The sequence below is a fragment of the Truncatella angustata genome, assembly GCF_020726525.1.
Source record: "Truncatella angustata strain MPI-SDFR-AT-0073 chromosome Unknown BKA67scaffold_11, whole genome shotgun sequence".
Classification (NCBI taxonomy): domain Eukaryota; kingdom Fungi; phylum Ascomycota; class Sordariomycetes; order Amphisphaeriales; family Sporocadaceae; genus Truncatella; species Truncatella angustata.
Genome location: NW_025763391.1, coordinates 69337 through 86354, shown reverse-complemented (window position 1 = coordinate 86354; position 17018 = coordinate 69337). Strand labels below are relative to the sequence as shown.

The window sequence follows — 17018 nt, the reverse complement described above, 5'->3', positions numbered from 1 at the left end:
CTCGCTCATTGGCAGCCGGAGCCCGTCAAGGTATCCGTCGGGTCTCACAGACAGGTTGGGTTGATGTTCTGGCCCCCATCTCACTCAATCAACCACTTGCCATGGGCATTGATCGTGTCGTCCCGACTTTTAGCTCCCTGTAATTGAAGCAGAAACTTATCTGGCCTTGGGACTGCCTCTTGTGTAAGCAGTAGTAGAAGCGGCCGGGTACACGGTTTTATTCGAGCTGCATGCATCGGAAACGCTCACACGCCTCCCAATACTAACTACCTAACCTTGCCCAAAGTCGGCCGCAATGCAGGCACAACTGCAGCGTATACAAGCTGTTTCTGAGCGTCGCTTGCAGAGTCCAAACACTTGACAGGGTCACATCGGAAGTCTGGAAGTCTGAAAGTCTGCTCAAAGCAATGGACACCTGAGAGCAGTCATTTAAACTCTATCATGCCCCGATTGGCTGATGCTGGTCGACGCGATAAACCCAGACCCTGGTTGTTCCCTATCTTACTTCTCCTGTCACTTTGTATCCTTGCCTTATTAGGCTGTCGTACCTGACAAACTTCTTAGCAGCTTTTGGCCAAGCTTGGTACATATCCCATTTTCCGCTCCATTGGTAACTGTTGAAGCGATGGAGCTATGCGTGCTTTGATTCACTCATAAGTGGGCATTCAGGTCTTGTAGCGCTTATGGTCCAGAATTGCTTCTTGCCCAAGGACGATTCTTTTTACATCCATCATTAAGTCAGTCATCGTAGTGTACCGATCACCAAAAGCAATACTGCTCAAAAGTACGGCAAACACCGAAAAAGCAAGACGTCGATCACAACCCTTGTCAGATCCTGATCATAGATGATACATCGCAACCCGCCATCAACAAGATCCCGTTGTATCGGTTCAATTGGAAATATTTCTTGAAACTTTGGGGAATCATTTGCAGTGTCATCACTGTTGGTCGCAAGCTGTGCCGCATAACCCTCCGGATCTGCCATCAAAGCTATTTGTAGAGCAAAGTTGGCGTTGAGTCCGTTCACTGCTGCTTCAGCTGCCAGTAGCTGTAGATCGAGTCCACCCTGACATGCACACATCGACTTCCGATTCTCAGCAAGTCCGACCTTGATCACCGCATGCGACTAAATCATATCAAATCGGCCATTCTTTGATCAAATCGCCATCGTCAAGACATACCTGTACCTCCGCGGGATAATGACTAATGGTTATGTCCTTCAACTACCTGGTATTGTTGTTTCGTAAGACTTGATATTCTCATGAAACATCGCTCATTTGGGTGCGATCTACTGGCTCTGTTACAACAAGTGACACGACTCTGAAGGGTGCGGAAAGGTTAATGAGAGTCAGCCTCGAGAGTTCGAAAGCGTGTTGCATAATTGTAAGGTATAATAAGGGTAGCCTGACCAAGGTGTCGTCATGTCGGGACGAAGCGCATATGTGCGCAAGAAGATTACAGAGACCAAGGTAGACGAGAAGAAACCTGTGTTTGCTGGAAGGGGAGGGCTAAGGTCACCTGATTTGCCCGGAGGAAGAGGATTAGATTACGACGATGGGACCTTTGTGGATTACTCGCCCGCATCAGGTACTGGCTACGGCACAACAAATGGGCGATTTCTCAAGTTCTCAGATACGCTTCAGTCGGACTTCAGCCCCCTTGGACCATCCACCACTATCAGCACTTACAGTGGCGGCAGTCAGAGCGGCGGCAGCGACGCCGGAAGGCGAGATGGCACGGGGCTGAAACAGGGTCCCATGGACAGTTTCGCTTACGCGCGTGTTAGAAGGCCTACTATCAAGACCGAGGACGTCTCTGGTATAGAACGTTCTGGCTTTCGCAGTAATATTGACAAGAAAAGTGATGATATCAGGAAAGGCCTCAGTAAGGCCTTCGGCTTTGGCAAGAAGTCTAAAAAGGCTACAGACGATGGTCCACGTACTCAATCGGCCGCTGGGATATCAGGCTCAGGTGGCTTTGGCGGTTATGAGGCTGAGGAAATACCTCCCATACCGACCTTGCATTCGTCGCAGCTTCCAGGGTGGGGTGCTAACAACGACCTGCCACCGCCGCCCACGAGCAAATTGCCTGCTATACCAATATCGGCCAGCTCGCCTACGATTAAGCGATGGGTAGGAGCTGGACGGCCTGTCCAAAGATGGAACAAGCTGAGAAAAGACCCAGAGTTGTGGGATCCTAACGGCGATGTTTTGGTATACCTGGCTCGCCGTGGACAGTCTCCCCGACCGAATGCTTCATTCCGCTTGTCGTCACACATTATCGAAGCGACTGAGAGCAGGTTTCTTACTCAGCTTATGCGAGAAGGCTCAACAGAAGAAGACTTCAACGTGCCACCTTCACCCGCAGGTGCGTTCTCGCGCCATGGCCTAGGACCACACCAAGGGTATTCACACCATGGCCGCGGACACCCGACACCCCCTGTTTCTGATGATGCCAGCAACGCCGACATCGATGGGCAAATTTCTTACGAGATGTACTTTCCTACGCCACCTGAGTTCACCCGATCAGAAGCACATCGCTACGTTATCACCACTCGAAATGTATTTGCTCTCCTGTACCATACCTCGCTCGTTGGACTCTCACTGCACCAGGCGCTTACAGACTTGTACGTACGGCTAGAATCGTACATGCCTTCAGAGGCGGACAATGTTGGAACGATCTTGAACTATCTCTCAGTCCGCGCACTTGACGACTGTCGCAACGACCCCGAGACTGCAGTCTCACTTCTGAGCTGGTCTGAGTCACAAACCATACGTTGGGAGGAAGGGTGGCGCGAGGCATTCTTGCACTCGGCAGGCATGTATGCAAGGTTGGAAACTTGCGCCGACTGGAAGCAAGTCACACCGATTACCCGAGCACTACTGGAGCGTGCATGCCTCGAAACCCAACTTCGGGTACAAGCAGCTGAGGAGCGACTCACTGAGTTCTCTTATGCTGATATGTGGCCGCCCAGTGGCCCAATCGCCAACAGTTCCTCGAAATCGGCAGCGGATCGGTTGCAAAAGTTTCTCATTTCTTACTTCACTACAACCTTTGGTGAATGGCCACCGCCGCCATCTGATGAGCGGTCGCCAGATGGGGAAGAAACTTGGCTTACGAGAGGTGTCGCGCAGAAGCTTCAGAAAGACTTTGGTGCGTTGTACGATTACCTGGTAAATCGTGATATTTCGTGGGATGAGTCGGAAACTCGAAGTAGCAGGAAATGGATGATGGTGTCTGAAAGCGGCAACAAGGCATTCGACGCCGACACCATGGATCTTCCCATGACAGACCTGTTGATCGAATGGGACATCCGCTCTCGCTTTCCTCACATCCCATATCCTTACCCATTGGTACCCGAGTCGATTCCTCTTGCCAACCCAACCACACGCGACAAACCCAAGAAATCCGACAAGGACAAGAACAGGGGTGCTGAAGACCGTGTGCTCGAGCGCCGAGTCCAGTTGGCCTACACGGAAGCGACGAACATTTATATCCTTGGCTCTGATTTTGTCCAATCTGAGTTGATTGACAACTTCGTCAGGTTCGAGAAGTCCGACCAGGTTGGTGGGGTTGACCCATTGGCTGCCCGTCGTGGCCGTTGGGTCCTCATTTACGGTATTCTCCAGACACTGGCGACCGTCTCCGTCGATGCGCCCAATGTCCGCTACAAGAACGAGGTGGACTATCACTTGTCACCACGACTCAAGGGCACCAGAGTGCCGCCATGGAAAGGTGTGTCGAACTCAAGTACCGAGGCGTGTCACGAACTGTCCCATTGCTGGGTCGTGCCGCGCACCTGGAATGCAGCGCAGGACTCGGAGGCCTCTGATGAGCTTAGCCCCATAACAAGGATGATGCGAGCCCACGGCCACAATTTCCCACACCCTCCACCGACGGTGACAACGGCACGATCGACCACTTCGGGCTGGCAGACTCCAGCTCGAAGCGTCCGATCAAGCGCCTGGGGCGGCTCGTCGGCCATGAGCACAGTCTCGGATGACGCACGTAGTGTCCGGACCGCAGCCACATCGCTACATCGTGTGCGAAGTAAAGATGGACTCAAGGGCTTGAAGGCTTTCGGTGCAGGCCGTAGCAGTGAAACGGCAGCTGGTGTTAGTGACTGGCCGGTACAATCGCAGAGTGTCAAACACACGCGAAATTCCGACGCGGCATCTACATCGTCGAGGCCGCTGCCGCCGTTGACGATCAACCCCAGTGTGACGGGCGGCGGAGGATTCCTTGACCTGGATGAGAGCCCGCCTCAGGCGTCACGGAAGAGAAGCACAAACCGTATGAAAGCACCTAGAAACGGTGATGATATGCTGGATATGATTATCAAGGATTTTGACGAGCTGGAGGCTATTAGTGATCACGACCCATGATAGATGGTGTAAGGAGGCGATAGAAAAAGGTGTTAGGTTGTGGCTTGGATTGGGACTATGTGCAGTACGTGTTTGTAGGTGAACAATAGGTAATTCGATACTGGCTTCTTCTTCCGAAACCTTCGATATCATTGCAATCTCCCATGCACTGCTTGCTTTCATATTAGCCATTGAACGTAGGCATTACCCACGTGCTGGCTAAGATTACCTCCACAGCGAGCACGAGGTGCTTCCAGGCTCAGCATTCCTGCTCCAACGCCTGACCAGTCGCACAGTTTTCGCGTGTAAGGGTTATATATCCTAATTAGAACAAGCACGACCTCGCAAACCTCGGCGTAGGAGCAATTCCTAGTCAAAGCTGTTATCTCGGCTCCGAGTGGAGAAACTAGGCCAACGGTATAGAATTGGACCATTTCAGATGGGTCCCAGTTAGAAGGCATTGGCGGGCAAGTTTGGCTCCAGTGGGGTATACTGCCCCGTCCTCATCATCGGCTGCCACGAGGAGTCTAGTTGTCGGCTAGATGTCATGATAGTACGGATTATGGCGTATGTAATAATATTTCCGTTATCATCTTGCGACCGTGCAGTCTTACTCCACGATCCCCGCAGGCGCCTTTCGTGACGAATGGGAAGGCGTGGGGATAGCGGTTGAGGGTTGAGGGACCTTGACCGTGTAGCGCAAATTACTGCTCTTCCCAACCTCTCCTCACCGATAACGCAGGTACTTGGCCATAACTTTAGCCACAATCATTGGCCGGAATCTTTCAGCAGGGTCGTAAGCTGGAAGTCTGACAGGGGGACATTTCTTACTCAGATCACTAAGTTACATGTGTTTGCAACTTGTAAGCCCATTCCGCTCGAGGTTTTTGAAATTGATGTCATCGGGTCAGCTTGTGGCGCCCATACGGTAACAGTACATCTGTAGTACTATTTGGCAACATACCGGTACTCAAACCTTCGCAGTCCGACTGTTCCACTTTGTGATCGGTACTCGCTCGGAATATGAATAAATCCACACAGTCGGTTTTTCATAGTAATAAAATCGTACGCAAAGCAAAACCACCCAAGACATTCTACAATGATCAGGTATGACTGAAGCTGTTGTGTAACTGTAGCGGGTAAAGGACCACCAACAGCGATAAGCCCCGCAACAATCCCTTGCACCCTTGCTAGTCACGCGGTATATGCACGCCGGACAGGGCCATAATCATGAACGAGTACTGAATAGGGAAAGAATCCTTATTGAAGTTCACTGCCGATCGTCATCATCGCTCTGTACTTACGTACCTCTGGGAAGCTTGTTTGCTCCGGATAAGGAACGACTCACCAACGCCGAACTGGCTGCTGCACCGTATTAAATAGAGGCTGGTCGGCCTGTCTGGCTTGCCGCACTTCACCTTTTACCTTTCACCTTTCACGGATTACCTCGCTTCGCTCTCAGCGAGTTGTTTCCGGTGGTCGTCTAGCTGGTCAATCTTCACGATGCATGCTTCACGTCGAGCTGCAGTCGCGGCTGCATGGTGTCTGCAGTTCCTCCGAGTCACAGCAAATCCAATTTCGACTTGCGAGCCGAAACTAGGAGCAGTGGCGTCCGAGAATGCTGTCTGCAGTCAAATCGGCATTCAGCTGCTCAAAGATGGAGGCAATGCCGCAGATGCATTGGTTGGCACCGTCTTCTGCGTTGGTGTAATTGGTATGCAGCATAGCGGTATCGGTGGCGGCGGCTTCCTGCTCGTTCGAAGCAGCAACGGCAGTTATGAGTTCATCGACTTCAGAGAGACTGCTCCTGCTGCGGCTTTCCAGGACATGTACGTCAACAACACGGATGCCAGCCTGTACGGAGGTCTTGCAAGCGGTGTGCCTGGAGAGCTGAGAGGTCTCGAACACCTGCATAAGAATTATGGCAAGCTGCCCTGGGAATATGTCATGAAGCCTGCAATCAAGGTCGCTCGTTACGGGTTCAGAGTGAACGAAGACCAAGTCCGCTATATGAACTCAGTAACACATAACAGCAATTTCTTCACCGATGATCCGTCATGGGCCATTGACTTTGCGCCTCACGGCAGACGCGTACAGCTTAATGATACCATGACACGCAAGCGATATGCCGATACTCTAGAGGTCATCTCCAAGGAGGGTGCCGACGCATTTTATTCTGGAGCTATCGCGAATGCGACAGTATCAGCATTGCGCAAGTCCAACGGAACCATGACTCTCGAGGACTTGGCGAATTACACGGTTGCTTTGAGGAAACCATCCGCCCTCGACTATCGTGGCTACAAGCTGACGAGCTGTGGTGCTCCTGCCGGTGGCTCCGTAGCACTCAGCACCTTGAATATTGTGAGCGGTTATTCTGGCTTCGGCGACCCGGCACAAATCAACATTACCACTCATCGACTCGACGAGGCTATGCGGTTCGCCTATGGCCAGCGGACACTTCTGGGTGATCCGTCATTCGATGACGGTGTTCTAGAATACCAGGAATCCATGCTCTCGGGGGCGACAGGCGCAGAAGTACGCTCCAAGCTCCTAGATTTCACCACCCAAAACGTATCCGTGTATGATCCCTCTGGCTTCGAAAGTCTAGAGACACCCGGCACTAGCTATATTGGCACTGCCGATGCTAGCGGGCTCGCTATCAGCCTGACAACCACTATCAACACCTTATTTGGCTCGCAGGTGATGATTCCCGAGACAGGTGTCATCATGAACAATGAGATGAACGACTTTTCGATACCCAATACCACCAATGCTTTTGGTTATATTGCTAGTCCCGCGAACTATATCAGCCCTGGCAAGCGGCCTCTCTCATCCATCTCGCCCACCATTGTGGAAACGTCTGACGGCAAGTTGTACCTGGTGGTAGGATCGGCTGGTGGTAGTCGCATTATCACAGCTACCATCCAGAACATCCACCATGTCCTAGACCAGAATATGACCACGCCGCAGGCGCTAGCTCAACCAAGGCTGCACGACCAACTGATTCCAAATCTGGTTTCTTTTGAATATGCGTACGACAACAGCACGGTCGCTTACATGAAGAGTCTTGGTCACAATGTAACCTGGGTGGCACCTGGTTCGAGCACAGCCCAGGCGTTGAGACTTCTGCCGAACGGAACTTTCGAAGCCGCTGGAGAGCCACGACAGCTTAACTCTGGTGGATTTGCCGTATGATATGAAATCAAAATCATGACCACATAACCCTCATTACGGCGAAGAACAAAATAGATAAAATACGATTTGACACAAGACTGGAGTCTTGCTTTACTGTTCTTGGCCATTCTCTCCTGGTTGTCGTGATATTCTAGAGCCCTCACCATTGACAGGGCCAAAGCTAATGCCCAACGGCTCCGAATCAGGACATCAAATGATTGTAGGCTAGGAAACTAACATGATAAGCACCACGAAAGCCTTCTTATACGAGGTCTCGGTTAGCAGTCGCACGAAGCAAATTCTTGATGTACTCGTGAGTCGTCGGAAGTACATATTTCGAAGTTGACTTCGAAGGTTCACATGCGCCAGAAAAGCGGCAGACGGGTAGCCCCACCGATCCGCGAATTGTGCAGTGCTCAAGAACATACTATTTGCTTCTGGCACAGTATTCATCACGCTGAAGGCAATCGTTTGGTTGAAACTCAAAATCATCCTTGCGAACCTGGCAACGAGACCGCGACGAACAGAATCATTGAAGAAGTTGTGAAGTAGTCAACACATCACATCACCATGGCGAATCGTATGAACCCTGGGAGTGCCTTACACCGGATGCAATGAGCCCGGATGCATTTCATTCAAAGATCGATTCAAGTGTAGCGCTATACGTAGTTTTCGGCACATAAGACGTTCTGCAATATAATTCAAGATAGCGAACTAATCCACAGTTGATCGAGCAGATGCCAAATTGCGAGCACGACCTGGCGATGTGCTCATGCGAGCTGATCCTTTCGAGAATGCGGTCGGCACTTTTTGGGAGCCGGAAGCCGACACAGCCATTATGACTTCGCGGTATAATCTCACGTTAGCGCGGTTGCCTGTCTGACCATGCTGCGCCTCTGTCGCGGAGATAATTTTGGCGTTTGGAGCAACGGTACCAACATTGTACTTTTGTCTAGGAAGAGATCAAGAAGCATCTGGTTTCATGGAGTAGTCAGCTACAATAGGGAGCTTTCCCATTTAAGAGACGGGGTAACTGAGTGAGTCGTTCCTTGATCTTCAAGGCCAGGATTCTTGCGAGCACTCCGAGGAATGGATGGCGACGCTCTCGAGCTTCACCATAACTCTTGTCAAGTCGAGAAGATGTATGGATCTACGAGAGAGGAAAACACCCATTACTGGCCAATACTACAGCGCCTAGGGCAGTATCCGCATGCTCAGACGACAATGTACGCTCCTGGCTCACGGAGGTAGGGAGCTATACCGTGCTTTCTTTTAGGCTTACGTGGTAGGTAGAATGTAAATCTGCAATCAAGCACGCGCAGAACGAGGCCCGCGATGATGAGTAGAGCACGAGTATGAAATCCATGCCGTTGATACTTACTAATACCAAAGAATTGATGTGATCGCATCTGTAATGCCTTCCGTACAGAGGGGGGATATCTCCAACTACCTGAAACCGGTTCAATCTCAATCGCCGCCCGCGGGCTCCTTAGAAAATCCCGACCGCGTCAAAGCCTGAAAACTTGCCAGGCACGGAGAGTTTCATCCTAGTTTAGTGTCCGGGGCGCAGGCGGATGCGAAATCCGAGGCCACGTGACCTGCGAACTTCCCGAGCCCGACAAATTGCTTCGGAACTCAAACAGCAACAACTGTGACTGTCCACTGTGCGTGCAGAAAGGTGAAACGATTTAGGCATGGGGGATCACGAGAAAGACCTGTCTCCGAGACAGTCAAGAACTTGCAATCACTGCAAAGCCCGAAAAGTTCGTTGTATACGTGCGTTTAGACCCAACAACACTGATGAGCCAAGTCTGATCTGATCCACTTACTTCCTTGAACGTATAGTCCAGCCCGGCGCTTCAGCATGTGGGAGTTGTATAGTAGGAAGCAATGAGGTTTCTCTATAGCCGCGAAAAACTTACACGACTTTTAGAAGCGAAAAATCCCTTGCCAATTCAGCAATACCAAACGGTTGCTGAGACGATCCACTCCTGCCCCAACACAAACAGGTCTCGCGCCGAAATCCTATTGCTATCAATTGCTTTTATACTAATTGTCTTGCAGATGGTTCCACTGCTGCCCCAGCGGCTGTTGCCGGCAATGACTTATACATTGACCGTATCTTGGAACATCCGGGCTTGACTGGTATTGGTATGAATGACGAATGCATCTTCAAGGTAGGTTGGACATGTCTCGATCGTAATCAGAAAGGCTAATAAACCAAAAAGTCACATGATCGCCACGGTAAATAAATTGCTTTCTTTTGCATGGGAGAATCGCTCATGTAGTCTTCAGTCACAAGCTCCAGTCTCGCAGTCTTCTCCGAGAGCAGACTTCGTCTGATATCTCAACGTCTCGGGCATAATCAAGTTCGAGACTTGGTTGAACAGATCTGGAAGACACTCGAAGTGAGATTTCATATATGCAAACCCAGAGCGACACCGACAGCCATACTCCATCAAGGGTCTGCTACGCCAAGTATCGTCCCGTCAAATGAAGCAGCTGCCTACATAACGGCCTACTTCGATTTTGTTCATCCATTGTACCCATTTCTCAACCAAAAAGTTTTCGAATCAAAAGCATTGGCTCCCGAAGTGAGCTCTATCCTGGCCGAGCAACCAGCGTTCTCGGCCCTGTACCATGCAGTGCTCGCCTTGGGCTGCCAGCACGTTGGGGATGGCTCATTTGATCCAGAAAAGGGAAGAGCACGGCAGATTTTTCAGGTATCTCTAGCAATCATGCCTTATCTCTTACTGCCCCCAGATACAGAAGGTACTCTCCAGGTATGTTTGTACTTCGCTTCCATGTACAACATTTGAAAACTGACCCACGACAGGCCGTTACCGCCATGGTAAGTGTTCCCACTCGATATCATACTCTGTGCTCAACCAGTCGTCATAGGCATTATTCGGAATAAACATCCCTGGCATGCAAGTAGATGAGTTAATCATCGAGGCCGCCAGAATATCCATGCGAATGGGATGTCACCGTGTCATCAAGAAGCGAGACACAGATCCAGTCTCATGCTACAAAACCTTCTGGGTAATCTACGCATTAGAGCGCATGCTCTGCTTTTTCTACGGGAGGAGTCCGGTATGTTGACTGGACAAAATGTTGAGGTCAATGCTAAGCGTTTCAGATCATCCCGGATTATGACATAGGATGCCCGATACCTGAGACGCCTGAGTCGAATGTGGAGGGCTTCAACTTCTTCGTGACTGCTTTACGAGGTAGCAGGATACTTTCCAAGGCGTATCAGATGCTGTTCTCCGTGAGCGCCACCATGAAGTCCACAGAACAGTACTATGCTTCAATCGATGAGATCAAGAGCGACCTGAATCGATGGACTGGTTCCATACCTCCAAAATTCCGGCCTGGCATGCCTTTCCACTCCGGAACCAGTTGGATGACCTTCATGTCCCTTAGATTACACTACATGTACCATGCTCTTGTAATGTCGTTGTGTCGACTGGAGCTACACATCGGCGCGGATGCAGATGTTTTGCGAATCAACGATACAAGAAAACTTCTCATGGACACCGCCAGGACCATCATCAACCTGACTACCTTTATCGAACTGAAGCCGTACACGCCATTATGGTGAGCAGAACGCGCTCTTTGACGGTGCATACGTATGCTAACCATCCAGGGTGCTTGGCACGATTCCCGCGTCGGCAATGTTCATTCTCTTTGACTTCGTCGTCCACAACCCTTCGCATGCCGAGACAGACACGAATCTCCGATTGCTAGACACGGCCGCAGGTTACTACGGGAGGTTGCAGTACGCGACCGGAGGCACATTTCCCTCGATGGTCATGTCTGGGTTCGCGCATATTGCAGCAGACTTTGTGCGCAGAATCCGAACCGAACACGACGTGCCTATGTCCAGACCAGGCGGGCGGCAGTTTCAAGACATGGCAAACATCGCATTGCCGGTACCAACTCCTTACGATGCACCAGCTCCGGATGTTTCCAATTCAACAAACATGGTTACTGGCACCGTTTGTACTTCAGGGCCAATATTTACAGTGCACTCTGACATTACGCCTGAGCCGCTTTTCTATCCAGTGGCTGAGGGCGACCTGTTCATGAACGATGATTTGCTCGCAGGTTTCAACTTCACCAACTTCTTTGATACCACGCTTCCTGGTTTTGACGCAGGATAACAACGTATAGATGCAATGATTGTCGGGTTCAATAGAAGCACATGCATTCCGGCATTTCCCTCGACGCCCTATAATACGTCCGTCCATGATCCTACGTGCGGCGGAGACGCACACAGCTCTCAAAATAGCATGTAGCAATGAGATTATGGCAAATTCTACAGCCATAAGTCAGGCGTGGTGACATGTTTGTTTACGTAGGTACAACTCAGCAGAACACACTATAGCTGGCAGTGGCTCTATTGCAGGGTAGACAAGGTGCAGCGTCAAAAATCAACGGGTTTTCGGCAGTGATACTTATTGTAATTGGTGTCGGCCTGCTCATGGACATTGTTGTGATTGATTGCGCAACTGGCCATATGATCTAGGACTCTGAATACCTTCCCATGGTCTGATGCGATTTTATCATTGCCATTGGGACAAATACGGCAAGGTTGGTAGCGGCATTGTGAAGACCTAGTGGACGCCAGACATTATGACGCGTGTTGGAGCTTATCATAGTATTGCTCCAGAGTCCGAGCAAACTAAGATCTGACATGCTTACAGCACATACAGGCAAACATTGAAAGCGGCCTTTCCGTACGCCCCAATTTCGCCGTGGCGCAGGATTCTCTGCCCCGTAATCAACTATAGCTCCTTGCCATGGCGCTGAATCGACTTCCGAGGCCCACTATTGAAACCCGAAGTCATCGAGCCGCACAATTGATATAAGCAGCAGTAACCACCATTATATCTACAGTTACCTTTCACCGCATGCACTCTCGGTCCAAACAACACATTCGGACATACATATTCAGAGGCTGCCATATGTCTTCTTCAAATGCGGCGCAGTACGCGGCATCTGTCGTGAGCCTAGAGCAGTTAAGGCCGTACGGCTTCTTTCTCGCTACTCTACTTCTCTGCTCGTACCTGTTGTATCAGTGGGCCTTGCCGAAGCCAATACCAGGGATACCATATAATGTCGATTCATCGCGGAAGATTCTGGGCGACATCCCCGCCCTGCTCGGCGAGATTAGCGGCACGGACAAGACATTTATGAATTATGTCCGCAAGCAGGTTGATCAGCACAACTCGCCCATCATCCAGCTCTTCTTACGCCCGTTCGGGAAACCGATGGTGATCTTGAGCGACTTCCGGGAGTCACAGGACATCCTGATGCGCCGCAAGGAATTTGATCGCTCAAATTTCATGGAAGAGCTCTTCCAGGGCGTTGCGCCCGAGCACCACATCATGATGCCGACCAACGACGTCTGGAAGGCGCACCGCAGGCTGTTACAAGATCTCATGTCGCCACCTTTCCTGAACCACGTCGCAGGACCTGTCCTCCACGCGAACGTGCTCGAGTTGATCAAGCTGTGGCGCATGAAGGCCGACATTGCGGGCAACAGGCCGTTTTCTGCCACGGACGACATCTACGATGCTGCCCTCGACGGTGTCTTCGGCTTTGCCTTCGGCGAGGACTTCGAATACAGCGCCACGAGCCCCAACGTGAAACTGCTCGAAGGACTGTCTCCGAAAGATATCGCACGTCTCAGGCAGAGCGGCGGCGGCGGCGACGATGAACCCCTTGAATTTATGACCGCGCCCAGGGACGATGCCGTATCGTCGACATTTGACCTGGCCCACGCGTTGGAGGAGATCAACGGGAAACCACTGGGGAAACTCCGTTGGAACTGGATTGTCGGGAGAAAACCTCGGACCAAGCGTGCCTTGAAGCGGCGAGACGACTACATCTACGGCGAGCTGAAAAAGGCAGTGCAGCGGATGGAGGACCGGGACACGTCTGTTCGATCGGCCGTCGACCACATGATGCAAAGAGAAACGAAGCTGGCGGAAAAGGACGGGCGGGCGCCTGAATACCTTTCGCCAGCCATGGCTGACGAGGTAAGCATATATATATACACCATTTCCAGGAAAGAACATGAAACACAGGAACATGAATAATGAGCTGACTTGTCCCTTCAAGACATTTGGCTTCGTCATCGCGGGACACGAGACCACCAGCACGACAGTCCTCTGGGCACTCAAGATCCTGGCCGACAACCCGCAACCCCAGACAAAACTGCGCCGACTGCTGCAGGCTGCCCACTCGGGCGCGTGGAACGAGGAGCGCAACCCGACGATCGACGAGATTACGGGTGCCGGCATCCCATATCTGGACGCGGTCATGGAGGAGATCCTCCGCTGCGGCGGCACGGTTCCAGCCGTCGACCGGGAGGCGCTGTGCGATACCGAGGTCCTGGGCTACCATATCCCCAAGGGCACGCAGGTCATCATGTCGGGCATGGGTCCCAGCATGTTGGCACCCGGCTTCGACGTCGAGGAGGGCAAGCGCAGCGAGACCTGCCAGACGGCCAAAGCTGACGGGCGTTTCAAGGCTTGGCGTGCGGAGGACATTGGGAAGTTCAACCCGGAGCGATGGCTTGTGCCGCTTTCTGGTGTCGAGGAGGAGGAGCAGCAGTTCAACTCGGAAGCCGGCCCGCAGTTGGCTTTTGGGCTGGGGACGAGGGGCTGTTATGGCAAGAAGCTTGCGTATCTGGAGCTGCGGATCCTCGTGACCATGATCGTGTGGAACTTCGAGTTGCTGCGGTGTCCTGAAGACCTTTCCAGCTATGCTGCAATTGCAGGCATCACCAGCAAGCCTCGGAAGTGTTTTGTTAGGCTTCGTAAGGTTCTGTAGAGGACCTGTGTATCGGTTGAAGACATACCTCCTCTCGATGGCATTCACATTTCAAAGTGGCGATAGGATTCTTTTACATCTTGATTACAAACTCCAATTGTTGGCTCATATAACGATAATAAATACACTCAACTTTTCGCTAACAAGTATTTTGAGAAACGAGCCTTGGGGTATACGAATCTCCTTTCTCCGCAAATGCATAAAAGCTAATCATACATATCATGACTCGTGAAATCCTTAGTGAGGTTTCTTTGCTGCCCAGTCGAGGTCTGTATTTATGGGACAGTTTCGGCACTGACACTGGCGAGCGTTGGGACGATTGTGTTCATCAAACCAGTGTCTGCATTGAAGGTGACACGATCAATGGTGACCTCACGGTCCGTGCCGTTTCCATTGGGGATCGCGAAGCGGTGGTAAGCCATATACCAGTCGTCGGTTCCCAGGATACCAATGATGGAGTTGTGGCCAGTTCCAAGGATGCCTTGCGACTCATCCTTCTGCAGGACGACACCCTGGTACGTGTAGGGACCGGTGGGACTAGTGGCAGTGGCATAGCCAACACGGTAGTCAGGCGACCGCGTGTCGGCAATGGAATAGGTGAGATGATAAAGGCCATTGCGGTAGTTTACAAAGGTCCCTTCGTTGTAGTCCGTCAGGCCGGTGATCTCAGTGATAGTATCTTGTTTGATTGAGAGCATGTCATCGTTGAGCTCAGCAACCAAGCATTTGCCGTTGCCCCAGAAAAAGTAATACTTCCCCGATACGGGGTCGGCGAAGACATCGGGATCAATGGCTTGGCTTGTGGTGATGGACTCGGTATTGGTAATCATAGGGCCCTCCTGAGCAGTGAAAGGTCCTTCGGGCGAATCTCCAACAGCAACACCAATGTTCTTTGCGTTATAGATAGGGTTGTGCCCGCAGAAGTAAAAGTAGTATTTGCCATTCTTTGAGGCAATGGTTGGCGCCCAGGCGTTGCCGGTAGACCACGGGACGTTACCATCCGCACCATTCAGTGTCAGGATGGGATTGTCATTTCGAGTCCAGGTGACAAGATCAGATGAGCTCCAGACATAGAAGTCTTTAGCGCCCCAGTCAGCGTAGCCGTCAGTGGTTGGGTACATGTAATAAGTGCCGCCAAAAACAGCGATGTTGGGATCGGCGTTATAGCCAGGCAGCACCGGGCTATCTCGCTTCTGCAGTGACGAGCGCTTCTTCGTCACAGTGCCTGCTGTGACAGTATTCCATTCGGTTGCAGTCACAGGGAGAACAGTACCGTGACGTGGGCTTGCGGGCAGGCTATATGAGCTAGACAATTGCCAATCTGGGTTGGCAATGTCTTCAGTCTCGAGTGGCAGGTAGTGGCGGCCAGAGTACTCATCGACGAACAAGTAAAACTTCTCTCCATTCACATCGTCCGGGTTGGACTTGAATATCGTAGGGCCTTCAACTGCTTGCGTACCGGCATTCTCACCAATGCAAGCGGTGATGCTTGTCCAGTTTGTCGCAAGCAGATTTGTCGAGCTTTCTTGGATGATGTCAACACAACCGGTGGCACTTCCGCCTTCGTCCTTGGTGAAGCGGTAGTAGACACCGTCGACATCAATTACAGTCGAGTCGATTCTTGATACACCTGTGTCTTCCCAGATGACAGGGTCGCCGAAGGTGACAAAGTCCGTTGTGGTAGCGTATAGAACGCGGTGATACGAAGTGCCAGTGTGTTCCGTGTCAGACTCCTCATATAGTTCAGAAGCCCAAAAAACAATATAAGCACCGAGGTCTGAGTCATAATAGGCTTCAGGTGCCCACGTGTTACCGGCTGTCTCAGGCGAGACAAGGACATGGCGCTGTTCTGACCAAGTCTCGAGGTCGCTCGACTCCCAGACCTCCAGATAGCGACTGCCATGACGGACAGAGTCACCCCAAGAAGTACCCGACCCAATCGACAGATCGGTAGCTATCAGATAGAAGGTACTTCCATCTTCAGATCGAATGATGAATGGATCTCTGACACCACCCGTACCCTCTGTAGAGGTAAGTACAGGCTGGCCGTTGTTTAGCTCGGTCCAGTCAAGGGCATCATTGCCGTTGCTTGCGGCGAAATAGATCTTCTCGCCGGCAATGGTATCATTTGTGAAATAGGCAAAAACATAGCCCTCCAGAGCATCGGTTTGCCTGGCTTGTTGGCGATAATAGGATGGATCGCGGATAGCAGCGCCACTGACAACCGCCGATAGACCTGCTATGGCAGGCAGAGTTGACAGAGTAAAATGCATATTGAAAAAGTGTGGATCGCCATATGCCGTAGGCCTGGATCTCTGGGTTCCAGCATCGTGGCTGATTTGCGCAAGGAACGCTGCATTATATATCCCGGATTGCACATGATCGTCACAAGCAAATGACGAGAGGCCATGCTGCTGGTGACCTCTCCTGCAGCAGCAACAAACAGATGCGATCATCGTTTCGATCTGATGGCCCGAGGGAAGTGGGTCCCAGCTCGAGCTGGCCGCTCACCGTAGCCCACTGTTGTCATCGTGCTCTGCCTTGTTCGTGAAGGCTTATACGATAGTATCCACATGCCCGGTTTCCACCAATCCAGGCGAGACGTAGCTCAAAAGCGGGCTGGCGGGATGTCAAAGT

General features: G+C 51.5%; 5 protein-coding genes across 5 annotated transcripts; 4 read left to right on the top strand and 1 right to left on the bottom strand.

Annotated features, from left to right (window-relative positions):
• Positions 1 to 1421: 1421 nt before the first annotated feature.
• On the top strand, positions 1422 to 4385 carry BKA67DRAFT_664376 (uncharacterized protein; the record flags this gene model as incomplete). The annotated part of the gene is made up of 1 exon (XM_046108366.1): positions 1422 to 4385. The coding sequence occupies one exon, from the start codon at positions 1422 to 1424 to the stop codon at positions 4383 to 4385; it is 2964 nt and encodes a 987-aa protein (XP_045951783.1).
• Positions 4386 to 5867: 1482 nt separating this feature from the next.
• On the top strand, positions 5868 to 7559 carry BKA67DRAFT_526980 (gamma-glutamyltransferase 1; the record flags this gene model as incomplete). The annotated part of the gene is made up of 1 exon (XM_046098800.1): positions 5868 to 7559. The coding sequence occupies one exon, from the start codon at positions 5868 to 5870 to the stop codon at positions 7557 to 7559; it is 1692 nt and encodes a 563-aa protein (XP_045951782.1).
• A 1673-nt stretch (positions 7560 to 9232) lies between these two features.
• Positions 9233 to 11704, top strand: BKA67DRAFT_595702 (uncharacterized protein; the record flags this gene model as incomplete). The annotated part of the gene is made up of 7 exons (XM_046105195.1): positions 9233 to 9301; positions 9472 to 9547; positions 9603 to 9715; positions 9827 to 10321; positions 10440 to 10631; positions 10678 to 11138; positions 11188 to 11704. 7 exons carry the CDS (start codon positions 9233 to 9235, stop codon positions 11702 to 11704), a joined length of 1923 nt encoding a protein of 640 aa, XP_045951781.1.
• Positions 11705 to 12508: 804 nt separating this feature from the next.
• On the top strand, positions 12509 to 14381 carry BKA67DRAFT_527051 (cytochrome P450; the record flags this gene model as incomplete). Its single annotated transcript, XM_046098807.1, has 2 exons — positions 12509 to 13585; positions 13668 to 14381. 2 exons carry the CDS (start codon positions 12509 to 12511, stop codon positions 14379 to 14381), a joined length of 1791 nt encoding a protein of 596 aa, XP_045951780.1.
• Positions 14382 to 14656: 275 nt separating this feature from the next.
• BKA67DRAFT_595700 (beta-xylosidase/Xylanase) lies at positions 14657 to 16654 on the bottom strand (the record flags this gene model as incomplete). Its single annotated transcript, XM_046105194.1, has 2 exons — positions 14657 to 16557; positions 16618 to 16654. 2 exons carry the CDS (start codon positions 16652 to 16654, stop codon positions 14657 to 14659), a joined length of 1938 nt encoding a protein of 645 aa, XP_045951779.1.
• Between the last annotated feature and the right edge of the window lie 364 nt (positions 16655 to 17018).